This window comes from Mustela putorius, unplaced genomic scaffold (assembly GCF_011764305.1).
Source record: "Mustela putorius furo isolate JIRA1106 unplaced genomic scaffold, ASM1176430v1.1 tig00003869_pilon_pilon_pilon, whole genome shotgun sequence".
Taxonomy (NCBI): Eukaryota; Metazoa; Chordata; class Mammalia; order Carnivora; family Mustelidae; genus Mustela; species Mustela putorius.
The window spans coordinates 32,898,389-32,924,601 of record NW_025422021.1 but is presented as its reverse complement, the minus strand read 5'-3'; the positions used below and the strand labels follow the sequence as shown (position 1 = coordinate 32,924,601).

At 48.8% G+C, this 26,213-nt stretch overlaps 1 protein-coding gene across 9 annotated transcripts in view; it reads left to right on the top strand.

The window, feature by feature from the left end:
• The window catches only part of TRAF3IP1 (TRAF3 interacting protein 1), a 68,696-nt gene extending 43,118 nt beyond the window's left edge, over positions 1–25,578 (top strand). For 3 of the 9 annotated variants that reach the window (XR_006602472.1, XR_006602467.1, XR_006602473.1), the window contains 4 exons: positions 10,148–10,371; positions 12,303–12,743; positions 14,692–16,509; positions 24,976–25,578. Coding sequence is in view for 2 of the 9 variants with exons in the window: in XM_004743728.3 (XP_004743785.2) it covers positions 10,148–10,371; positions 12,303–12,468 (390 nt within the window). In the remaining 7 variants the exon portion in view is untranslated. Of the gene's footprint in view, positions 1–10,147; positions 10,372–11,042; positions 11,390–12,302; positions 14,189–14,691; positions 16,510–24,975 lie in introns of those variants that run through there. The other 6 variants (XR_006602468.1, XR_006602469.1, XR_006602471.1 and 3 more) reach the window with 6 other exon arrangements.
• Positions 25,579–26,213: the final 635 nt, after the last annotated feature.

The following is a 26,213-nucleotide window of genomic DNA, read 5'->3' as shown; positions in this document are numbered from 1 at the left end:
GCTTAGAGCTGCTGGTATGTTAGAACCGTGCAGAGTTTTTATGAAACACTGGAGCCAGGGCCCCTTCTCAGACCCAGGACATCCATCTTTGGGCAGGGTCCTGGCCTTGGTATTTTAGAAAGTTCCCTGGGTGATTCTGATGCATAGCTGGGAACCAGAACTTCTGGTCCGGTTGGTTGCTGACCCTGGAAGAGTAAGATGGGAGGCTTCCTACCTTGTCCTTTGGTTCCTGTGCACAAAGGCTGATCCTTTGAACCTCTTGGAAGACTGGGGGAAGAAAGAGCCTGTCCCAACCTGGGTCCTGGGTGGTGGCAGTGCCCCGTGGACGCAGCTCATTTGAGGGGAAGCTGGGCAGTTGAGGCAGATCTTGGGGTGTATTCCCAACCAGTAGGAAGTGTGCACTGTTGCCCTGCCCAGTAGCCCCAGTGCAGGCCAGTTACAGCAGCTTCTGCTTGCTCCCATGAATGGGACGGGGGACCTGGATGGATTCCTCGCTGAGCCGTCTGTCCTCCCTGCACTCCGCTCTGCTGCCCAGGCAGCAGCGCTGTGGAAGGGATGCCTGCACACGCCTGCTGGTCTCTGGGCCTCTGAAACCTGCGTGACAAATACACAGTTTTAGAGAGACGAGGGCAGTGCACAGTGGGATGGAAGCTCGAGAAGGGCACATCCAGGACTCAGGCTTGGGCTGCATATGGACATGCCGTGGGTGCTTCCGTGGGAACACCGCAGCCGGCATGGGATTTCAGCTCCAGCCAGGGCTCGATTCCAGTCTTCCCGGTCTGCTGGTCTTCCGAGGGCAGCCCCGGAGTCAGCTGTCCTGTTTGCAAAATGCCACTGGGTTTCTCACCACATGTGTGCACTCAGGAGGGTGTGTGGTGTCTCTGGGGCTTCTGAGTGCACAGAGCTTCAGGTCAGGGCGGCGGGAGTCCAGACGCACTCTTCCTCCTCTGTCGGTGTTTGCGTGGTGTGTGCAGGTGCGCAGTGCTGGTCCTGACTGCTGCCAGCGCTCCTGTCCTCTTGATGAGGGGAGCCCCATCCACAGGCAACGACATGACCTTCCCTGCCTCTCATCTCAGTTTTCGGCTGAAAGTCCATTTTGGCCAGCGTAATGTGTGAAGCCCCTGCTGCTCTCTCTCAGTTTCCATGTGCACTGAATATCCTTTTCCATCTCTTTGAGCCAGTTTGTGTGTCTGTAAAGCGAGAAGGAGTCTTGCCTAAGCATACGGCTGGGTCATGCTTTTTAGGTGTCCAGCAACTCTGCCTTTTGATTGGAGATTTGAATCCACTTGTATTTCGAGTGATTAATGATAGGTAAGAACTTGCTAATTCCATCTTACCGTTTTCTTCTCTTGCTCTGCCCTTTGTGATCAGATTTTCCACTGATTTTTTCCCCCTAAAGCGTGTATTTTATTATATAATTAATAGTAAACTAGAATGTATCCTAGGAGTGAAGATATGCATCTGTTAGCCAAGTATGGTTCTGTTTCCGTCAATGGTCAGCACTGCCTGTCACCCTGCCACCGTGGCCTTCTCAGCTAAAAACAGAGCTCAGTGGCTGCTGCACCCTTCAGGCATGGATTACTTCTCCTCTGCTTAATTGAGAAGCTGTTCTTGAACCAAGTCGGGTCACTGGGAGCTGCGTTTTCTCTCAAGAATAAACAGCACATGTAGGATTCAGCTTCTCGTATGACTGGACACGTGCAGTGAATGAGGATGGAGGAGCGCGTCCCCTGGGTAGTCAGCATCCTGGGCAGCAGTGAGTGGCTGCATGTGTTCCCCCGCAAGCGCGGGATGGAGGCTGTGGAAGGGTCCTGCCAGCTCTGCTGGGGGCTCCAGCCAGCGCAGGACCACACGAGGCACGTAGGTCTTCATGGGGGACATGGGATCACTGTCATACCACGATGACCGCGTTGATCTCCGAAAGGTTAATAGTTTGAAACAAATGTGTATGCTGCTGAGTGTCAAAACAGACACTCAGAAGTCCATACTTCTCCGGCACGTCAGTGATGGCCCATTCAAAATATTGTGCTTAAAGTCCCCCTCGGAACTGAAAACAAAAACGTGACTTACAGAGCCACATGTTTAATAGGAGATTTATAGCAACTATTTTGAGAAGCCACAGAATTTTACCAAGAAATTTAAAGGGCCTGGAAAAAGTCGAGAGAGTGTTTCTGGATGGGAAACTCGATATGATATGTGATTTTCCTCAACTTAGTTTATAAATTCAATGGAATTCCAATAAATATTCAGGGGATGTTTTGGACCTTGGCAAATAATATTCTAAAGTTCCTCTGAGAGAATAAATACGTGAGAATAGGCTTTCATAAAAATGTTTGAAGGGACCAGTTTTAAGCCAGTATGGTTGCATTCTTCACTTCTGTGACTTTAAATAGAGAAGGGGCTGTTGGGGCTGAAAATTTGAGTCCTATGTTTCCCTGCTGCCTGCTGGCTCCATTAGTGGCTGTCTGACCCACTGTCCATGTTATCAAAGGTGGATTTTAAACTACTTTGGATTTTCGGGGCAGTCAGAAGGCCAGTCTGAAGAGACATCTTTTCTGGCCTGCACGGAGCTTCGGCTGTGGCCCCAGTGACCCCAGTGGATGCTGGCTAAGCCACCTTTCTTGCGCTTCCCACCCCTTCCTCTCCAGAGACCCTCCTGTCTGTGCAGGGAGAGAGCATGGGGCCGCCTTCCACCCTGTGCCACATGCTTGGAGGTGCCTGGCACACGTTTTTCCTCCTGTGGAAGCTTGCCAGCCAGTTTTTAGCTGTGGACAGTTGTCCCAGCAGTTGCCATTTCTGCCGACTCCATAGGATGAAGGAGAGGTAAACATCGCTCTGCCCACGGTGATTGTTTAGCTGAGCCCCATCCCCGTCTCCAGGGCTCGGAGTTCCTTTGTCTGATGCAGACCATCAGTGGCAGAGGTGGGATGTTCCCCAGGACCGGGCGGCCCTCACACCATGTTCCCTCTATAGGCATGCATGCTGACTGTCCTGCTTGCACCTGTACGCTGGTCTGGAGGCGCATAGGCGATCCGTGTCTCCTGTGGAAGGTTCTGTGTCGTAGCTGGTCCCCCTCTGCTGCCTGTGTACTGATCCTGTGGCTCCTCTGCCGGCCACTGTCGGATTGTGGTGATGCCACAGGAGTCGCTCTTGTTGTATTTTATGCACAGAAACTAAATACTGGTGCATGAAAACTATTTGACGTCACTGGTACAACCGTTTTGGAAAATCGTTTGATACTGTGTTATGGAGTTGGAGATGTAGCCTTTGGCCACAGTGCCACTGCTCACGTGTGTCCCCAGAGTCCTGCACTTGTGTATGCTGGGACAGAGGGAAGCTTCTTCACAGTTGTGCCTCCCAACCACTGTCATAGCTGGGGTTTTTTGTTTGTTTTTTTGTTTTGTTTTGTTTTTATTGTCACTGACAACTTCACTGCTCAGAATACTCACTTTCTCTGGGCAGCTGTTGCAGTAGCCCCAGACCCTGAATCACCTGATGTCCAGCAGCAGAGTGGGTAAACAAGTCACGGTGTGTTCTTGTTACGAAATTCCAGCGGCATACACATGCTTGAGCAGAAGAGGCAGATGCATGTGGCTGTGCGCTTTGTGGTTCTGTCCATGCCGTACGGGTGAGCCAGGCACATGGTGAGCCCAGCAGACCAGCTGCTCAAGCACATGGCGGGCAGTGTGGTGGCGGCCTCGGGCTTTCGGGACCCTGGCCAAGTTGGCTTTCTTGATCGAGGCAGAGGTTGCCAGGGTCGCTTTATCATCTTGTCCTACACATTTACATTTTACGTGCTTTTCTGTGTGAGCGCAGAAGGGTTGGAGTACTTGAGGGCAGACTATTTTATTTTACCATGCGCTAAGGGATCTGGTCTGACCCACATGAGAGACGCGTGTTTGGTTGACATAGTTGGGTGAGCGAATATTTCTGGATGAGCGAGACACTCAGAATGGTTACGCTGTCAGTCTCTGCATTTCTCTTGTAACTTGGATAGAGGCATTCCTCAGTTTGTAAGGAAAATGAACTTTTGGCAGGCTGTATATAAATCAGTTCCTGAGGTCATGGGAGCGTATGTTACTTAAAGCAAATACTCACGCTCTGTGATTTATGGTTCCCTCCCTGCTCCTGCATTAATCAGGCCTTTGTTTATTGGGTTTGCTGAGTGTGGGGTAGAGTTCTGCTCAGGGGTGTGACCTCTTGGATCTATGGCCCTTTGCTTGTTCCCAGAGCCTGCTTCCAGGAGACTTCCTGGCAGGGTCAGAGGGCTGGGCTTGTAAGGCGTGATCTTAAAAATAGTACTTTCTTCTCATGAAGCACTGTGACGGAACTTGAAAGAAACAAGTTTTTTAGCTCATATTTTTATTTAAATGACTTAGAATAAATCAGTGTAAACTTAAAACTCACCGTAAACACCAATTCTCACATTCCTGGGGACATGTGTGTGTTCAGTGCAAATCCTATTAAGTCCCAGAAGTAACTGGTCCCCTGACAATTCTTGGAAAGTCACTTTGTCTAAAGCACAGGTGTAAGTGGCCAGCGAGCCTCTGGAATACACTTTGTCAGAGGTCGTCTGGCCAGAGAGCAGCTGAGTCCATAGTCAGCAGCCTGCACCAGACAAGGGGTCAGGCAGGTAGGGGTTACGCTGGGGTTACGTAGTCCATAGTACGAAGCCTGCACCAGAGAAGGGGTCAGGCAGGTAGGGGTTACGCTGCCTGCCCCAGGAGACATGCTCTGCTGCCTCCCCTATGTGCGTCCCCCGTGGGAAGGGGGGCCGTGGCAGGGGTGCAGTGGGTTGTGCCCGGCTCAGAGCCGAGGTCCAGGTCTTCTAGAAAGGGGTCTTGAGGTTGAGTTTCATGGGATTGGGGTATCTGTGTTTGTGAAGTGCAGCTGGGGAAGGGGGCGTGGCAGTGAGCAGGCAGGGGGTGTTTTTGGTGGCAGAACTCTCTGAAGCAGGACATAACGGCTTCTGGTTGGTGTTGACACGGTACGAGCGTGTTCTCTGAATGTGCCCGACCTGGAGCGGTTTGTTGCCCGTGAGATAGCTCGCGGGAAGGGAGCCACGTCCTGGCACTGAGGGATGAGCGCACCTGCGGCCCCCTGCGGGGTTTGCGCCCCGGTTCCTGTGTTGGGTAACAGTTAATGTTTACTGAGGGTTTACTATGTGCGAAACACTGAGCTGCTTGTTTTATATTAATCCCATTTAATCTCAACCTGCAGGATAAATATTATGATTTCCATTTTATTAGGATGAACCCGAGGTACAGAGAGGTCAGGTCAGGCTCCCAGGGCCGTAAAGTCAGGAGGCAGTGAAGCCAGCTTCGCACCTGCTGAGCATGTGTCCCGGAGCCCACACCTCATTTCCCCAGAGTCCTCCTGTGCTGCAGGCTGTTGTGGGTCCCACTTTGTGGAATGATGTAGTTTCATTATTTTTCCTTTTCTGTTTCCAGAAATTAAGCATATTTCATATGACTCATTCCTGGGTGGTGAATATGGTAGTAGATTCTCATATTTTACTATACGTATTGAAAGTCTATAAACCAAGGGTTTATAATGGTTATGTTGGCCTGGAAATTTGCTGATAGAGCTGTACGAGCTGCATATAAATCAGCCTATCGTCAGAGAGGTGTGCTCTTAAAGCAAACAACCGTTGACTTATCCACTCCACCCTGCCACGTTCATTTAAGTGAATGTATTTTTTTAAACACCAGAGTTTTGGTGTTTTGTGGCTTTTTGTTTGCAGCAATAATAAAAGTCTTTCCTGACTGCCATAACCCTAGCCCAAATGCATTTTGTTTTGAATTCTTAATCCCTTAAAAACAAAGTTATAAATTTAAGGCTAGTATTCCCAAGTCTGCTTGGTGCTGTGACACAGAACTCTGAGGGGGTTTGACCAGGTGACCTGGGATAGGCAGGAGCTACGCTGCTTAAGCCCTCCGTGTCATGGTCTGCCTTATAACTCACCAGTTTTGCTGGACTTTTTCGTGATTTTGTCTCCCATCCTAAGTTCCATGCCCCAATCTGTTCTGTATCAGACTCAACACAAAAAGGCCAAACACATAGGAACTACTTAATAAGCATTGTGAACAGCTTTTAGTAGAACTGCATGTATTTATTTTTTAAAGGTTTATTTATTTATTAGAGAGCGTGAGGGCCGGGGTGGCGGGGGCAGAGGGAGAGAAAGAACCTCAAGCACACTCTGCACTGAGCATGGAGCCTGATGCGGGACTCGATCCCATGACTTGGAGCTGAAATCCAGAGTCGGATGCTCAATTGACGGAGCTGCCCAGGGCCCTTGAATGGGTTTTAGAATTTTAAAGTGTTCAACTAGGGGCGCCTGGGTGGCTCAGTGGGTTAAAGCCTCTGCCTTCGTCTCAGGTCATGATCTCAGAGTCCTGGGATCGAGCCCCACATCGGGCTCTCTGCTCAGCAGGGAACCTGCTTCCTCCTCTCTCTCTGCCTGCCTCTCTGCCTATTTGTAATCTCTGTCTGTCAAATAAATAAATAAAATCTTAAAAAAAAAATAAAGTGTTCAACTAAATTAATGAGAGATTTACTAATCTGTGTAAAGACAACACTTTTTTCCTTGAGAAATCATTTTTTATTGTCTGGAATTCATGTTAGTCATCTAGCATTTTAATTTAAAGGCATTTCTATGGCCACTAACTCTTCTTCAGCTGAACATATCTTGAGGTAACTGTAGGTTCATGTGCAGTTGCAAGACATGATGGGGATTTCCCACGTACTCTGTTTTCCCCACCAGCAGCATCTTTTAAAGCCACAGTACAGCGTCAGCCCCAGGCTACTGACCTTGACACAGTCGGGATACACAACAGCTCCATCACCACAAGTGTCCTTCTTGCCCTCTATAACCGCACCTCCTCCCTCCCTCCCACCTCACCCCTCCTTAACCCTTGGCAAGCAGTAACTGTTCTCTGTTTTTGTAATACCGTCATTTCAAGAAGGTTCTGCAGATGCATCACAGAGCACGTCTTTGGAGATTGGCTGCTTTCGTTCAGTGTAACTGTCTGGAGAGCTGTCCAGGAGGTTGCGTGACTCAGCAGCTCGTCCCTTTTTATTGCCGGGCAGATTCCGGTGTGTGAGTGGAGCACAGATCATTTAACTGTTCACCTGCTGAAGGGCATCTGGGTTTTTTCCAGTTTGGGGCTGCTCTGAGTACAGCTTCATAAACGTTCACGCACAGGCAGTGTGTGAACGTGACTTCTCATTCCTCTGGGCTAAGTGTCCAGGAGGAGGGTTGTGAGGTCAGATGCTAATTGCATATTAGTTTTTAAAGAAACGGCTGAACTCTTTTCCATAGGAGCTGTATCACCTTACACTCGTACCAGCCGGGTATGAGTAATCGTGTTTCTCTGCATCCTTACCAGCATGTGACGTCACCTTTTTTTTTTTTTAAAGATTTTATTTATTTGTTTGACAGAGATCACAAGTAGGCAGAGAGGCAGGCAGAGAGAGAGGAGGAAGCAGGCTTGCTCCCTGCTGAGCAGAGAGCCTGATGCGGGACTCGATCCCAGGACCCTGGGATCTTGACCTGAGACGAAGGCAGAGGCTTTAACCCACTGAGCCACCCAGGTGCCCCCCCCCTTTTTTTAAAGCCATCCTGGCAGTGATATCTCATTGTGGCTTTATTTTGAATTGCCCTGATAAGTAATGACTTTGACCCTCTTTTCATGTGTTTATTGGCCATCATGTATCCCCTTTGATGCAGGATCTGTGTCTTTTGTTCGTCTAATTGGAGTGTTTGCTTTTTGCTGACCGAGTTTTGAGAGTTTACAAATTTAGATACTAGTCCTTTGTCAGATACTTGGTTTGAAAATATGTACTTTCACTCTCTAATTTGTCTTTCAACCTCTCAGTAGGATCTTCTGCACAACAAAAATTTTTAGTTGTGACAGAGTGTACTTTATCAATTGTTCCTTTAATGAATCATGCTTTTTGGGGACAGTGTGAGAACTCTCTGGCCCTAAATTCCAAAGATTTTCCTCTAGTTTTTTTCCTAAAAGTTTTGTAGTTTTACATTTTATATTTAAGTCAGTGATCCATTTTGAGTTAATTTTTGTGTAAGATAGGAGACTGAGGTCAAGGTTCCTTTTGCCCTGTGGATCTCCAGTTGTTCTAGTACCACATATTTAAAGACTCTGTTTCCTTCATTGAATTGCTTTTTATACTTTTGTCAAAAATCAGCTGGGCAGGGGCACCTGGGAGGCTCACCCAGTTAAGTGGCTGACTTTGGCTCAGGTCATCATCTTGGGGTCCAAGACCGAGCCCCACATTGGGCTCCCTGCTCGGGGTGGACTCTCCTTGTCCCTCTCCTTTTCCCTCTGTCCCATGCTCTGCACATGCTCTGTGTCTCTTTCAAATAAATACCAATTTAAAAAAAAAACACAAACCTGTTGGGTATGTTTGGGAGGGTCTTTTTCTAGATTCTTCATTCTGTTCCATTGATCTGTGTGTCTGTCCTGCCAGTACCACACAGTTTTGATTGCTGTAACTATAAAATCCCAAAATCGGATGGACTGATTCCTCCCTCTATTCTTTTCTAAAACAAATGTTCTAGCTATTCTAGTTCCTTTGCCTTCCCATATAAATTTTAGGATAATCTTATCTATATTTCCAAAAAGTTTGGTTTGGATTTTGATAGGAATTTTGTTAAACTTGTATATCAACTGGGGGAGAATTGACATCTTTACAGTATTTGAATTGTTCAGTTGAGGAACATGGTATGTCTTTCCATTTATTTAGGTCTACTTTGATTTCTTTCATCCACATTATGTAATTTTCAGTACACAAGTCACCTAGGCATTTCTCTCTTTTGTTTACATATACAGTTGTGAATGACACTATTTTTAATTTCAGTGTCCATGTGTTGACAGTACGTAGGAATATAACTGATACTTGTATGTTTTATCTTGTCTCCTGCCACCTTGCTGAACTGACGGGTTTATGAATTTTACTGTTCATTGCTCCCCCTGTTTATTGAACAGTTTGTGCGTGCCAGGCATTAGGTGAGGGCTTTCTGCCTGCTTGCTGAAGCCTGGGAGGCAGGGGAGCTGGCCTCTTGGCAGGTGGGTTAGTCAGTCACTCCATTTGTTCATCTGCAACGTATCTAAGGAGAACCTCTTGTGGGGGGATACAGGCGGGGGCTCCTGCCCGCCTGGAGCCTGCAGCCTGAGGCTGGCGTTACAGTAACGCAGATGGTTGTGTCACTTAATAAAACCAGTTCATTAGTTATACTTGAATTATCAGAGGCCGACTCAAACTGTGAGTGGGTGAGGCAGTGACACCTTAGCCAGCCCGATGGAGTGGGAGCATCCAGGGAGGGCTTCCTAGATGATGTCCATCTCCTAGGAAAGGTTTTTCAAGAAGCCAAACCATTCATTGCTTCTCACCAACTTGCATCAGCTTCTGAAATTCAGAGAGGCCTGTGATAAAAGCTCCCATGAAGAGAATTCCTGGCCAGAACTGAATGAAGTTCTCAGTTGCTGCTGTCTCTTTTGCTGCACCCCTCTGTCCCCCACACCTGTGGTTCCCACCGAGGGCACCAGGCCACCTGGGCCCCATGACCAGCCTGCTCTGTCCAGCCCTTCTTACTCAGCGGGCCCGCTGCCCGGCTTGGTGCTGTCCACCATGTCCTCCTTTGCAAACCTCCCGTCTCTTCATTCCCAGACCAGTAGTTTTCCTCCTCTCTGAAGGGTTCCTTTCCCCCTTTCTTGGGGAGATGGGTTGCAGAGTCCTTTGAGATGGAAAGGAGGCCCATGCAAGGACTGAGACGCAGGGAGTCAGGGCCGCTTTCTGCCAGTCTGTCTGGGAAAATCATCAGCGTCCCTCAGTTCTGGTAACTGTAACTACAGTAAGCTTCTGGCCAGTTGGGAAAGAAATCTACTACATAGAACTGTGCCACTCTGACAGCCTTCCAGGTGAAGACCCCCTGTACCTCTGAGAAGAAAAGGGATGGACCGTCACTGGGCACAGTGTCAGTCCCCGAACCGCGCTTGGTACCTCGGGGCTGCTGCTGGCTCGAGCCAGTGTGGTCCCAGCTCCCATGGCTCTCTACCCTCAGCAGGTCCCCAACCTGCCTCAGGAGTGAGGATGCTTCCTTCTCTGCCCCTTTTCCCACTGACTGTAGGAGAAGTCACTTGTCTTTGAGGCTGCGTGGAAGAAGGAGAAGGACATAGTTTCCAAGGAGATCGAGAAGCTGCGCGTGTCCATCCAGACCCTGTGCAAGAGTGCGCTCCCCCTGGGGAAGATCATGGACTACATCCAGGAGGATGTGGACGCCATGCAGAATGAGCTGCAGCTGTGGCATAGCGAGAACAAGCAGCATGCTGAGGCCCTGCAAAAGGAGCAGAGGTGGGTGGGGGCTGGGGGCAGGGTGGATGCTGCAGAAGGAGCAGAGGTCATGGGGGCCCGGGGGCCGGGATGGTGTTGCAGAAGGAGCAGGGTGGAGGGGCTGGGGGTGGGGGGTTTGCTGCGGAAGGAGCAGAGTTGGGACCCAGGGTTGGGGGGCTGCAGAAGGAACATAGGTTGGTGGGGGACCAGGGGCAAGGCTGTGCAGAAGAAGCAGAGGTGGGTGGGGGTGGAGGCTCAGGGAGCCCAGGGGGATGCCTCCCAAGGAATCTCCCTACCCCTCTATCCCCCACCCCCCACCCCAAGGAAGTGTTTTCCTTCTGCATTTGTATGGCACAGGGCACACCTTTGCAGCCTTGAGGAGTTATGGCGTTAACGTTCACACACAAGTGGTACAGGCAGTAAACAATACGGGGAACTTTGCAGTATGGGAATTATTGTTTTATGTGTCTTACCAAAATCCCCAAAGTTTGGTAACTGTTTGTACTTCGAAAGTATTTTAATTTTTTACTCTGAAAAGAAATAAATGCTGGTGAGCCCATTCTGAAATTGCTACTATAAAGGAAATATAATGGCTACTAAAAAGATATTTATTTTAGGGAAATGTTTGATGTTCTATGTTTATAATCAGGGAATCTGGAATGCATGACACTTTATTACTTGTTGTTGTCCAGAAACGACCTGAGTGGACCCAGTGCTCGTCTGCAAGCCCGGCGATAAAATGCTGTGTGATAAGAAAGCTGCTGTCTTTATTATCAGTCTGCTTACTCCTAAAAAGCCCTTAAAAGTTTAAATGTCCAGCATTAGAAGAGTTAGGAAATCTCCAAGAACTTTTTGGTGCCGAGCCCAGCACGGTGATTTGTCGGCCCTTCCTACAGCTGATTTTAGGTCTAAGAGGTAGCATGCAGATGCTTCTTCCTGAAAGAACCTGAGTTTGCTTTGTGGTAGAATGGTTGGAAATCGTCACTCTTCGTTTGTTTTGTTTGTTTTTTATATAGAGTCTTTTTAAAGATTTTTATTAATTAGAGAGAGAGAGCAGGGGGAAGGACAGAGGGAAAGTGAGATGCAGACTTCTCTCCGAGCAGGGAGCCTGACTCGGGGCTCGATCCCAGAACCCTGAGACCATGACCTGAGCCGAAGGCAGATGTTCAACTGACTAAGCCATCCAGGTGTCCCCATCACTCATTTTTGTACTTATTTTGTATTTACATATTTTAAAAAACTAAAGGAGAGGCCAGTTTGATCTTTGCTTTCCCAAATATGTTCTAGGTTTTTCCTGGCAGGTAACCCGGCACTGAGAGGCCTCATGCCTGGAACTTGTGAATTGGAGGGGCCTGGGTAGGGAAGCCCTGGTGGTTGGACGAACCTGCTTGGGGGAAGGTGGGGTTCGTGTTGGGCTGCCGGGGCCATGGCCCTCGTTGGTAGCCGCGCTGCTCCCTCCCTGCTGTCCCAGGGCTCTCTGCTGTATGTGACGTGAGGCTTTAGAAAGAGAATGCCGCTTAGTAGATTGGCATGTTTGACTTTACATTTGGCTGTGGGAGGGTAAAATAGTGTTTTTCCCAGGTGTGAGGACCTCATCCCTTTATATTCTTATCTGAGTGTGTTTATATTTTTACCCTTTTTCTTTGGATGCTGTGAATAACTTAACTTTTGTCATCTTTGATTGTTTCAATCAAGAAGCCGCTCTAGGGTGCCTGGATAGCTCAGTTGGTTGAGCGTCTGCCTTCAGCTCAGGTCATGATCTTGGAGTCCTAGGATTGAGTCCCGCATCAGGCTTCCGGCTCCGTGGGGAGTCTGCTTCTCCTTCTGACATTCTCCCCTTTTATTCTCTCTCTCTCTCTCACTGAATAAATAAAATCTTTAAAGAAATCAAAATAAAAAACAGCTCTAAGCTGAGCCCGGCGCTCACGAGCCCCTGTGTTGTGTCCCACCAGCATCACAGATGGTGCGGTTGAGCCCCTGAAGGCCGAGCTGGCTGAGCTGGAGCAGCTGATCAAAGACCAGCAGGACAAGATCTGTGCCGTGAAGGCCAACATCCTGAAGAACGAGGAGAAGATTCAGAAAATGGTCTACAGCATCAACCTGAGCTCAAGAAGGTGAAGCTCACATGTTTCCAAAGCTGGAAGTCCTCCTCAGTCTGAAAATAAAAAGGAAGATAGAACGTCACCACTCTCTCAGTTCAGTTTTCTGAGAAAATGAAGCTTTCCGTGTCCTCCCTCCAAGGTGCAGAGCTCTGAAAACGCAGGCACATCCGTGTGTTGAGGGCCATGTTCTGTCCCCTTCCTCCAGTGGGGGTGTTGCCTGCCGTGCGGACGTGTTCTCTGCGTCTCTGCGCGGCCAGTCGTGCTCAGGGCCATGCCAGAAGTCGCCAGCAGGTGAGTGGAGGTGGCACGCGAGGAAGCTGTGTCCTCGGTTTCAGGTTTTAGGGCTGGTGACAGGAACCTGAAGGGAGTAGAGTGAAGGGTGGCTGCCTTCTGACGGCACTTACAAACAGAAATGGGGCCTGACCATGAGTCCGCTCTGTTTGGAGTTCATTTCCCCTTGGAAAGGGTTCATTTCAGTCTCTATCTTTACAAGATACACCTGAGTTTTTTTTCTTAAAGCTCTTTGCATCTGTGTATACCTTTTTGTCATCTTCTCATTCGTCCCTATGGCCTCTTGCTTGTGTTTGCAGCCTTAAAGTTCATATATTTAGGAGATTTCAGTATGTCCTTCATGGACATTCGGCCCCAGGATTTTCCCCACGTAGGTAGCAGTGAGCTGCTCTGGGCCTGTACTTGCCTGGGCCCGTGGCCTCGGTGTCTTTCCTGGTCCTTCCTGTAGATGTGCTTTCTAGAGAGGCCTGTAGCTCGAGGCAAACAGCTGAAGGAATACTTCAGGGGACACACCAATTTACAACATTTTTTTGATGTTACCATTTTTTTGGAAATTATTTTGTAAAGCAACTTTTTTTAGAATGTGGTTTACATTAAGTTTTTCACTCACATTTGATAATTGTAAATACTAAAAGAAGTCTGAAGTTTGTATATAAAGGATTCCAGTGTTTGGAGGCTTACGGTTCATATGGTCTGGGTCCTGATGCTATTATTTCTAGACACATACGGTGTGAACCATGCAGTGCCATTTAAATGTTAGAATTGCCTGAGAAAGTTCTTCTTCTTTAAGTCTTAGCACAAATGCACAGATTAGGTTTCCTTACTGTCATTTCCAAAAGAAATCCTTTTCTGAGGTGGTTATGTGATTTTACCAAGCTGAATCAGTTTAAGATCAGATTATAAAACTCTGCTGTTTTGACACATTGGTCACTTGGTCATTTCTACGCTGCACTGTAAAACTGATCAGATTGTACTAAATGCATTATTGGAGGCGGGAGGGTGTCCGTTAACAAGTCCCCCATGTACTTGTCTCTCTCCTTCGGATTTGAATGACTTAGACATAACCCTAAATGGACTGTTTTGCTTCAAGATGTGTTTGCCTTTTATGAATTTGTACATACAAATAGGATTTTTGCACTGCAAAAAAAAATTGCATACATTTTATGTGAGTAAAATTTTGTATGAAGTAGTTTATCGAATTGTATCATAAAATTTATTTTTATTTTACACATAAATCATTAAAAACAGTCACATATTTTTTCTATAAGTGTATGGGTTGCACAATTCAGTTCACAGCTAGAGAAAATATAAGCATTTGGATTTTTGTATTTTCACATGTATATTTTATTTTTCTTGTGAAGAAAGTTCAGGGAAATTTATCTTTTCATTCCTATCATGACACTTATCCATGTTCTGTATAAATTAAAGCTTTATAAGACTGATAAGCATTTGTCAGAAATTTCAAGGTCACTCATGAAGTTTTAGACAGTCTCTGTGATGATTATGGTATCAGAGACACATTTAGTCCTGATATTATCTGTTACTTTGAGAAAGTATGCAAGGGGGTTATTAAGCCTTTAGCTCTACTTTGGCTTGGACCTTTCCAGAAAGGATGGGATCTCACTGTGGAATTTTAATCTAAAAGTAGAGCTGACATTAATTTATATTCAAAGAAAAACGTGTAAACCTTTGGGGAAAAAATTCAGGACTAAAATGTGAACTTTCTGCTTTGATAATCATGCTTATTTTTCTTTTCAATAAGCAATTTAAACAAATACTGGTGACAGGTTGGTGACGAGAGATGATGTCACTCAGTGACATGGAGTGTGTTTGGGATGTTGGGTGGTCTGGAGTCCCACCCTGCGTCCCGACAGGCGCCTCAGAGGTGCTTGCCTTCCTTGTCTGCGCTGTGCCGAGCTGACTGCGTCTATCTGCTCTTGGCGCGCAGGGTCAGGGCACACGAGTGGATCAAGGGCAGCAGGGCTAGACCAACCTGTGTGCGAACATGCAGATGTCCATGGTCACAGGCTTGGCATGACCAGCTGCAGGAGTTTCCACGAGCATCGGCTTCAGTGGAGGCCATGCACAAGACCATGTGTCGGCGTGCCCGCTGCGAGAGTGTGCCCAGCTCCAGGATCTTCCATGCGTACCCAGCGATGCCTCCCCAGGAGCCAGCCACAGCCTCAAGGGCAGGAGGTGGGAGGCGGGAGTGTCCCGTCAGGACCAGAGAGGACTTGTGTGATACCCTCGGGCTCTGAGTTGAACGGTCTCACGATGCACTTTATATAAACCTTTTCTATTTTCCCAAAAGGTGTCTTGGTAAGTGTAGTTTTACCAGCCTTGCAGTGGAGCAGAAGTGAGGCCCTGTTTGCTTGTTTTGGGGGTTTTCATGAAGGAAGATTGGGAAGGACTTTTTTTTTTTTTTTAATTTGGCTAGAGAAGGGAAATGTGAATGGTTTTTAAACTGTAACCTTTTTAAGCTGTATTTAGAGCTGAGTTCTAGATTGATGATCAGCTTCTTAAACCAGGCAAGTGGTCATCCTGGTAAGAAAACGGGGTTCAGACAGTGCAGTCCATGAACCATAAGGAAGCTGGGCCCAGTGAGGTGGGTGGGGAGGTGGTGGGGCTCTGTAAACACCTGTGGTCCCAGCGCCTGCTGCTTTTTCCTGAGACCCCAGTGCCTCCTGCCAGCCTGTCGGGAGGGGTGGAACAGTGGGGCCAGCACACCGGACCTCCCAGCGCCTGTGCTGGCCTCTGTGGTCTCCGTGCAGGTCTCAGGAACAGCTCTGTGATGCTGCTGTCACCACGATAGAGCAGTTAGGTTTCCCCACCAAAACCTCCATCAAGGCCAGTATTCTACAGGACGACACCAGCTGGTGTGTGCAGGACTCTGTGCCAGGTCATTGGTGTGGGCACTTGCGGTGCTTACAGTCCCCGCCCAGGCTCTGGGGGTGCTGGCAGGCCCCTGGAGGGTGGTGACCATCTTGATCTGCTCAGGGCACGTGCAGCTCTCAAAGTGAGAATTTAACAGCATCCCCCTCCCACCTGCAGCCACAATTTGGACAGCAGACGACATGCCCCTCTTCCTATTGGAAACCTGTCATGCCTGGTGGAGTGTGGCTGCCAAGAGGGAGCAAGGGCGCTCGGGTGCCCACGGAGCGCTATGTGACGCACAGCAGGGTCCACTGCTGAAGTTAGTAAGCTGGATTGGGAGGATGTGCTCTCAAGACCTCGGACACCTGGCAAGGTTTCTGCTTCTCTGTGGGCAGACGTGGGAGTGTGTTTGCCTTCATCGCTGGTGGAAGGACCTTGCCATAAAGGCTCCTGTCTATGAACCGATGTTGCCCTGAAGCAAATTCCTGGTGGGTCTGTTCTCTCTGACGTCTTTCCTGGTGATCTGGACAAAGCTGGGGGAAGTGGCTCTGTAATTCACAACTGGTGTGAACAAGTGGGCAGGCCCCAAGTGATGAAGCATCAACTCAGGACATGGGAACATGAAGCTGGGCCAGCCCTGACTTGGTGAAAGATGACAGGAAGAACCGTGAGGACACGGATGTCCAGGCGGTACCACACTTGGAATGTGATGGGCGGGAGCATCAGTGGAAACCTCCCCACCCCACCATGGCCACCGTTGTTCTCTGAAGAAGCCAGGTGATTCGATCTTGGGAGGCACTGGAGGACGTGAAGCCTGGCTGGACCTGTGCCACTGCCTGCTAGTCCAGGATCCCTTAGAGCCCAGCAGGACAACCTGGTGACAAGGTTATGTGTAAGAATGATTTTTTTTTTAAATTTGTTTTTTTTAAGAAACTTACCCTTTCGGGGCGCCTGGGTGGCTCAGTGGGTTAAGCCGCTGCCTTCGGCTCAGGTCATGATCTCGGGGTCCTGGGATCGAGTCCCGCATTGGGCTCTCTGCTCCGTGGGGAGCCTGCTTCCTCCTCTCTCTCTGCCTGCCTCTCTGCCTACTTGTAATCTCTGTCTGTCAAATAAATAAATAAAATCTTAAAAAAAAAAAAAGAAAGAAAGAAAGAAAGAAACTTACCCTTTCTGGGGCACCTGAGTGGCTCAGTAAGTTAAGCATCTGCTTTCAGCTCAGGTCATGATCCCAGGGTCACAGGATTGAACCCTTTGTGGGGCTCTCTATTGAGCAGGGAGCCTGCTTTTCCCTCTACCCTTCTGCCTGCTTGTGCTCACTGTCTCTCAAATAAATAAATAAAATCCTAAGAAAAAAATGCAAGTTATTGAAACAGCATTAATCAACTTCTGACTAGATATATAAATTGGGAATTTAGTGTCAGATAAACATGGTATTTCAAAGGAGAAGCATTTCAGATTGTTGTCCAAATATATGATATTGGAGCATATGGTCATACATATGGCAAAAATGAAGTTATATTCTTGCCTCTTACCACATATAAAAACAAGTTCCCCCAAAATTAAAGAACTTAAAAAATATGAGAATACTAGAATGATTGAAGAACATTTTGTATTTATCATATTTGTAGATATGTTTTATTTATTGACATGCTAATACATTTATGTTATTATACTTTTATTTTGTGAGAGGTAATATATAGGAACAAAGCACCTAGGAGAGAGCAGAGTGAATGCTAAATGTGTTTTGGAGTGAAGAAGAACTTTCTAAAATAGACATAGTTTTCAGAAGCCATAGGTGAAAAAAAAATCAACAATAAGCTCATAAGAATTAAACGCTTCTAGCCAAGCAAAGGTTAAAAAAGAAAAAAAAAATGATGTCCCACTGGGAGAAGTATTTCAACATCTCTAGCGGAGGTAATAGTCATAGTAGACAGACTTCTAATAGTAAGAAAAATACTTAGACGCAGTTGGATGACGGAACAAGGATAGAGTTTTCAGAAGAAGTGCATGAGACCTGTGTTTAACCTTACAGTGGGGAAACAACATGGCCGGGAGTCTGGAATCCAGACAGACAGCAGTTACCTGGGTGGGAATCCTGGTCAGGGGGCCTGCCCTCGGCCTGTGGACGCCGCAGGTACTAGCTTGTGACTGGACAAGTGGCTTGCCTCACTTTCCTGTGTTTGGGTCAGTCTGCGGGGCGCCTGCTTTATGGTGTGTTGTCGGAGGGTAGTTGCATTACTGGTTGTAGAGCACAAAAATAGACAGTCGGCCCACAGTACGCTCCACACAGATACTGCCTGCTGTTCTGATCTCTGTTCATACCACACCTGCATAGTTTTCAGCTGGTGAAAGTTAGATTATATTAATACACGGTGTGGTTGAGGATATAGTGGTGTGAATTGTCCAGTTCTTTTAAAGGGTATCTTGGAAGTCCTTCTCAAAATTAAAGACGGGAATATTTTCCTGATCCAGTAGAAAGCTGAAACAGACATGACCGTTGTCTTCAAATACAAGGTCTGGAGAGGGGGAGGAGGAAGCTGTACTCTGTGGCTGTAGGACTGACTCATGGGTGAGAAATTTGGAGTGATAGACCTTGGGTCTGAATAAAGAAGGAGTCTCCTCTCATACAGGATGGTTCCAAGATGATGTAGATGGTCTAGGTAGATAGTGAGCTCCCCATCACAGGAGGTGTACAAGCAGAACTGGTCAACCAGTTCTCAGGGGTACTGCTGAGGATTCCACTGGTTGCCCCCATGGCTACTACCTGGCTTTGCTTACCCCGATAAGCAATAAACCACCCCACCATCCCAGGTCTCCTGCCCAGCCCCTTAACTGGCCTAGCGGCTGACCCAACATGTTCACGGGCTTGAGCTTCAGGAGCCCCCCAGCCTAGCCTGGCTGTCGTCGCTGCCTCTGTGAGGCCCCTCGCACTGCATACAGTGTGCCCTCCTCCAGCTGGAGGAGGTTCCTGTCCCTGTTCGCCCCTGAACAGACACTACCTTCTGGGGCCTTCTTCTGGGCCCTGGGAAGCCAAGGGGACGTTGCATGCAGTTTGGGGACCAGATATGCCTCTCCTGGAGCAGGTACTGATCTGGACAAATGCTTTTGCTGGTTTTCCTGCCCCCCTTGCAAGTGGCCTATTGGAGAGCCTTCTGGGATTGTCGTTTAAACCGTGGGGCAGCAACGGCCTTTGCGGTCACATGCCTGCCTGGCACTGGCTGGGGGCCTGGGTTGGCTGCAGGGGCCCTGTAGGTTTTCAGTGCTTTGAACCTCAGTCAGGGCTAGAAATGCCCCAGATGCCCCTCTGCTGTTTTGGGGGGGCTTCAGGAAAAAAGACCCCTCCTGGTGGGGAACTATGTACAAAGATCCTTCACTCCCACTTTGCCACATGAGCCTTTCCAGGGCTGGGGGACAGCCCTTCTACCCACTTTACAGATGGGAAACCGAAGCTGTAGGAGCAAGTTACTGGCCTCTTCCGGCTCTGAGTCCCTGGCACCTTTGGGGTAAATGGGCCAGGGGTGAGCTGCAATGAGCGTGGCTGTCCCAGGGCCCCGGGGAGCCTTCGGGAAGGGGCTGCTGCCGGATGCCCTGCTCCAGACCCCATCCCCAGGGTGGCCCTTGGCACTTGGCCCAGCCACTCGAGGGCCCCCGGCTGCTAGGTGCCTCCAGTACTGTAGGGACCCAACAATGTGTTTTCACTTCTTCTATAATCAGAAAGTAGAGCGAACTTCTAGGTCAGAGTAGATGTTTTAATAGATGCTATTAATATATCGACACAGTTGTATAATAGAATTTTTAGTAATTTCTGTGGAGGAAGGGCTCACAAAGGCCCAAGTTGTAATGTGAGCACCGGGGGACTTGTACTGGGCCCCTGTGTGGCTGGACCCAACCTAGAGCTGGCCTCACTCCCCTCCCCGTCCAGTATGCACCCCCGGAGCCCGGCAGAGCTGCCTGCTTCTGGTGGGTTTTCCCTTTCCAGGGATTATGGCTCTGAAGGCAAGTGCCTTTGGGGCAGTTTCAGTACAAACATGGGGATGCATTTAAAAATAGAACATTCAAAGAAAAACTCCCAAACCACAGATTTTAAGTGTGCAGCTCATTCAGATAGTTGTGAAATCAGAGCCTTGGCCATGGACTTGACTGGGGCAGCCTGAGGCGCTGTGCATGCCCCCTGCACCCCGCCCCGTGTCCCCGGCTGCCCTGGCCCCATGGCCCCTGCTGTCCCATGGGGCCTGCACACCAGGCCTGGCTCATCTCCTGCACAACCGTTTGTGTGTCCCTGTCTTTACAGCTGCCCCGACAGCCGTGTGGGGCTAAAAGGCCTGGGTCCCTCTGTGGCAGGATGAGGAAGGTCACAGTTTGTAAGGGGCAAGGTGGTCTCTGGGGTGAGGTGGACCATGCGTGTTGGGGTTCCTCTCACTATCCATCCCCTTAGCCATGGGGCGCCTCCTGCCCCTCCAGGCTGCTCACAGACCCCCAGATGGTGACACCCCAGGTCGCTCGCACAGGGTGGGCTGGAGCTGTTCGGTCCTGCGAGGGTTACCCTTCAGGAATTTTGGGGAGAACTTACAGTAAAAACAAAGGCAGTCGATCCTGAAAATACATCACTTAGTGACCTTCCACATTTTCTGCTTGTCAGAGCCCCTGAGGCTCGTCGTAGCCCGATGGCTCATCTCTCTCCTGCGACTGGTCCAGTCCTGTCCCCTTCAGCCCCAGCGGGAGTCTGGTCCCACGGACGATGACGGTGCATGCTGGCTTGGGATCTTCTCCCTCTCTATCGCCTGTGGACAGTACAGACACACGCAGGGATGCCTTCCCGGATTCAAAACTACCTTTCAGCCCAGCAAGGAGCCTGCTTGTGTCACCACAGGGCATGCAGTCCCTGTCTGCGGGTCTTTCCGACCTCGCTCTGCTCTTGCTTAGGAAAGAAAGGAATGAAAGCACCAGCCCACATTCACAGCACAACCACACTTGGGAATCGCAGCCTCTGGCTATGGGACAGGCGTTCAGCAAAATCAACAAGAGCCTTTTCTGGGGCTGATTGTATGGAACTGATGGTAAACAGTACCGTGTGTGATTTCTGAATTGTGTGCTACACATCTTTATGTCGGTCATGTTTTTAAAAAACTTCCGTATTATTTCTTTTTTTTTTTTTTAAGATTTTATTTATTTATTTGACAGACAGAGATCACAAGTAGACAGAGAGAGAGAAGGGGGAAGCAGGCTCCCTGCTGAGCAGAGAGCCCCATGTGGGGCTCGATCCCAGGACCCTGAGATCATGACCTGAGCTGAAGGCAGAGGCTTTAACCCACTGAGCCACCCAGGCGCCCCGAAAAAACATCCGTATTATATCACCATTAATCTTTATAATGAACCTCCCCTGAACTAGGGGAGGAGACAGTCTCTGGTTTGGGTCTCCTCCCCCTTCAGGACACCCCCCAGAAATCTCCCTTTGTGAGTGGGATTTTCCTCCCCTCCCAGACCAGCTTCTGCCATGACTGGTCCTTCAGGTGGCATTTCCCCTGAGCCCAGCAAAATCACCTCTTGAGGTCACAGCTTCAGGCTCCATTTTCTGGAACAGGTGCACTGGGGGGCTCCAGATGTGGCCACCTTCCCCTTGACTGAGCAGGCACCAGGCTGCTGAGGTTCTCCTAGGGGTGTGTCCAGAATCGGAAAGAGCCCGAGGACTGGGGTTTGGGGGGATATGGGACGGGGTGGGGGGCACTGCAGACTGAGCAGAACATGCCTCATCAACTCCAGGGAAGATCCACGCTGCCCCCACCCAGGGTGCTGCCACCTAGGGAGGCAGGGCAGGGGCGGTGATGCCAGTGTCCTTCCCTGACCACCAATACCTTCGTTGACCGTGTGTGATGGGCTTCGGGCCAGTGGCGGCACTGAATGGATTAAAAGTTGGGTGGGCGCCAGTTTTCAAACTGACCCCCTGACAGCGACTGCTGCTTCCATCTCAAAGACCTTTGTGGTTCTAGCTTTCTGCTTGCTTAATACTTGTTCAGTTAGAAAGCTGCTCCAAGGAGGTAGACGTGGCTCATTGTCACACCTTCTGAAGCCAACCACCACCCACATGCCGCTTGCTGCTGTCTCCTCTTTAAAACGTGTTTTGCAATCTCGTCTATTTTTTTTTAAAGATTTTATTTATCAGAGAGAGAGAGAGAGTGAGCGCATGAGCAGGCAGAGGGGCAGAGGCAGAGACAAGCAGGCTCCCTACTGAGCAAGAAGCCTGATGCAGGACTCGATCCCAGGACCCTGGAATCATGACCTGAGCCGAAGGCAGTGGCTTAACCGACTGAGCCGCCCAGGTGCCCTGAATCTCATCTATTCTTTATGCATTTACAATGCATACACAAAAGCACACATGCATGCTCTTGGGATCATACAGTTTCTATTGCAATGTCACTTTGATGTCTTATTGTGAATAAACAGTTTGTTCCGTTTCCCCCTTTTCCCCAGGTCTTCTCTTCGCCACAGTTTGAATGGCTGCATACTATTTCATTGAATGGAGACCTTATCGTGGTTCCATTGCAAATATTTTCTCAGCCCATCGTAATTTATCCTTTGGCTCTTTGACAGATTACCCCCCTACCCCCGGGTCCTCCTATTCTTGACTTATGATTTGGCTGCGTCGTGGTGAGAGAGGGTTCCCTGCCTGGTCCCCACCCTCTGAGCCTCACACGTACTCCAGTTCATAAAAGCTCCAAGTAGTTTTTTTCAACAATTTTTCACTTTCTAGGGTGTAACAAACAACACCTGACATGTCATTATCCCCCTCCCTTTTTTTTTATTGTGGCCAAATACACATAAAATGCACATTTTCATCATTTTTATGTGTCTAGTGCAGTGGCATTAACTACGTTTGTGCTGTAAATGCTCATCACAGTCCATCTCCAGAATGTTTTCATGTCCCCATGAAACCCTGACTCCCCAGCCCACCCGCAGTCCCCGGCGCCCACCCATCCGCTCTCTGTCTCCGTGAGTGGGACGGCTCTAGGTTCCTCGTGCAACTGCAAATGTGTAGTCCTTATCCTTCTGTGGCTGGCCTGTTTCAGGGGACATGGTGTCTTCAGCTTCATGTCTTCCTGTGGGTCAGGATCTCATTTCCTAAGGCTCACAAATATTTCTTCATGCCGATGGGCCGCATTTTGTTTAACTCTTCATCCATCCTTGAACACCCAGGCTGCTCTCACCTTTGGCTCTTGAAATACAGCTGCTGTGAGTATGGGTGTGCAAAATCTGCTTGTGTCTGTTCTTTTGGAGACACACACAGCATTGGAGTTGCTGGATCATATGGGGAGTCTGTTTGCAGAAACTCTGCTCTGTTTTCCACAGCAGCTGCACCTTTTTGTGGTCCCACCAGCAGGGCACCGGGTCCAATCTCCCCACATCCTCGCCCACACTGCTTATTGTCGTGTTTTGTATACTTTGGAAAGGAATCCCGGGCACCGTGTTGTAGGTAATATGCCTGTTCCGTCAAGCCCGTTGGTTGTCTGTCTTATCCGAAGTCAGATTCTTGGAGATGCTTTTCCTGCTTGATTCTTCACTTCCTAAGAGATGTATTTTAAAGTCTCGCACCCACTGTGATAGTTAATGGAGTTCTCCTTGGGACGTGTTTTCATCCTTTGCCTTTAAATCTCTCTGAATTTTCATATTTTAATTGTGTCTCTTGTAAGCATTCTGTCGGGCATTCTGTTTTCACCTGCAGAGTGTGTTCCATTTGGATGTACCATATGGTCTTATTACATGGGCTCTATTTTTCCCACTTTCCGTGTTTTCTCAGCTTCACTTTTTTTTTTTTCTTTGCCTTGTTTTGGAAAAGGAAAGGTTTTTACCCTATTTTTTTGTATACCATTTTCCTAGATATGTCTAGTTTGAAAGCATAACTTTCAAATTATGGTTGTTATTTTTCAAAAAGATTTTATTTATTTGAGAGAGTGAGAGAGCATGTGCATGCATGGGGGTGGGCAGACGGAGAGGGAGAAGCAGACTCCCTGCTCAGCGGGGAGCCTGATGCAGGACTCGACCCCAGCAGCCCAGATCATGACCTGAGCTGAAGGCAGATGCTTACCTGAGCCACTCAGGTGCCCAACATACAGTTGTTATTTTAATGGTTACCTTAGCTGCTTTGAACTCCTTACAGCTTACAAAGCCTATGATTAATCCCTATCTTTAGCTTTCTTCCAACAATACAAGCACAACCCCAGCTGATAGGCTGTAGTAGCTGGTCTTTTAATCTTACCTTGCTTTTTTCAGCTCACTATTTGCTTTGTTGTTGCTTAGGCAGCCACATTTTGTCCAAATTTATTCACATATTCACCGATATCTGCTCATCATTCTGTCCTGCATCTCAGACCTTCCATCTGGAGTCTGATTATTCCTTGTAAAATTGATCCCTTAGAATTGTCTCTAAAGAACACATGAAGCAGCGAGCACAGTTGGGTGGGCATAGGTCCCAACGGCTCCCGAGGGCTGCTGGAGTCCATGGAGGCCGTGTTGCCCTCAGCCACGCTGCCTGCCTTCAGGGGCGCCCCCCCCATGCCCGGGCCACGACATCCGACATCCCCATCCCCCAGGCTGTGGGCGACCTTCACCATCCCCCTCCCTCCCTAAGCCGTGGTACTAAAGCTGGGCCTTAAACTCAACAGACTTCCTACAGGAAACGCACACACACGATCACACAGCCGCTAAGGTTGCTTTTATGGACATTTCCCCAAGAACTATTTCTCTCTGGAAAAATAAATGCGCAGGATGTAATGAAAACCACTCTGTGTGTATGTTGGCCTGGGCGCTTCTTAATTGCTTCACCAAATGGGCCACCAAATAAAGAAATGAAGGCCGGCTTTGTTCACATCCAGGAACAATGATCCTTATTAATTGTAACCCAGGGCATTCTTCTGTTACTTTATGGATTCAGAAGCAGCCAGCACACACCCTGGGCCACGACTCCAGCGCGGCCACTGCTATGGGGAGATGTCCAGGGGTGGCCCTGGGTCCCCTGGATCAAGACTGCTGAAGGTTGAGGCAACTGTGTTTTTTGGCTATGACCTTTGAGAAAATAAAATAAATTCATCTTGTGTTCAAACAGCAGAAAAATTGATTTCTGAGAAAAAGTTACCAAAGCAATGCACTGGTGAGCAATATGGCAGAGAGGAGCTCTGTGGGTGTGTTGGCTTCTCTGGCCCTTTTCCTGTTCCCCTTGGTCCAGTTCTTTGGCGGGGCGGTGGGGTGGGGAACCACCAGGCTCTGGTGGGAGCCCCCATGGTTGGTCGAGGCCCACAGCAGGGCACTCAACAGCTCTCCCGGGCATGGATATGGCATGTGAGCCAAGACGTGGTCTCTCCCGCAGCTGCTGAGCTAAGTGTCCGATGATGTGTGATGTTGCCACGTGCAGGAAAGTGTCACCGTGGGGGCTGCACATGGAGGAAAGCAAGCCCGAAGGTGGATGAGACCAAGGACGAAACTTAGAGTTCCAGCAGTCAGCTATGCCCAAACACCAGCCCGTCCTGGACATCCCTGTTCTACAGATGTCTTCATGGGTGCGATGGTTCCATTTTATGTCGACTCGGCAAGGCTGTGGTCCCCAAGTTATGTGGTGTGTTGCCAGTCTAGAGTTGCAGGGAAGATATTTTGTAAATGGGATTAGCATCTACAATCAGTGGACTTTACATGAAGATTGCCCTTAATAATTGGGGTGGGCCTCATCTCATCAGTTGAAGGCCTCACTGGCAAAAATCGGTTTCTCTGAGAAAAAGCAGTTCTCCCTCAAGCCTGCAGCATACAAACTCTGTCTGAGTCTCTAGGCTGCCAGCCTGCCCTGTGAATTTTGGACTCAAGACTACAACATCAGCTCCTGTCTGAGTTTGCAGCCTGCCAGCCTGGATTTCAGACTTGCCAGCCTTTGCTGTCATCTGAGCCAATTCCTCAAAATAAATCTTTTTGCATATGTGTATATGTGTATAGTATATAAATGTGTGTGTTATGTGTAGGTCTTGATATATCACATACATACACATAGAAATGCACACACAAACACAGGCACGCACACACACACACACACACACACACACATCCTGTTGGTTCCGTGTCCCTGGGGAACCCTAAATGATTATGTGATGGACACACATTGTCCATCACAATGTGTGTTCTCCCTTAGGTGAGGGATGGAATGCCCAGGTACTTCTTCCTCTCTTGCCTCCCTGCATGGTGGTTCTAAAGCCTGAGGACATCAGCAGCATCTGCTTCGCAGGTGATGATACTTTTTGTCTGCAGTTTTGAGTTGAGACTCTCCTTTGCAATGGCAAGTCCTGACAAATCATGCACCCACTGTGTGAGGGAGGGAAACCTCCTCCTCCTCCACGGACCGCGGCCAAGACTCTTAATTCTCCAAGTGGTCAGGCTCTGCCAGTCAATACAGGCCTGGAGCAGGGGCCCCTGGGCCAGAGAAACCTGACCCTGGCCAACTGGCTGGCCAGGATTCTGTCACAAGAACGTGAACTGAGAGCCCTGTGGTGGAGGTGGCTGCCTGAGCTGATGGCCACGTGGGGTCAGGCTGGACTTTCTGACTCTGTGAGACCAAGGGTCTCA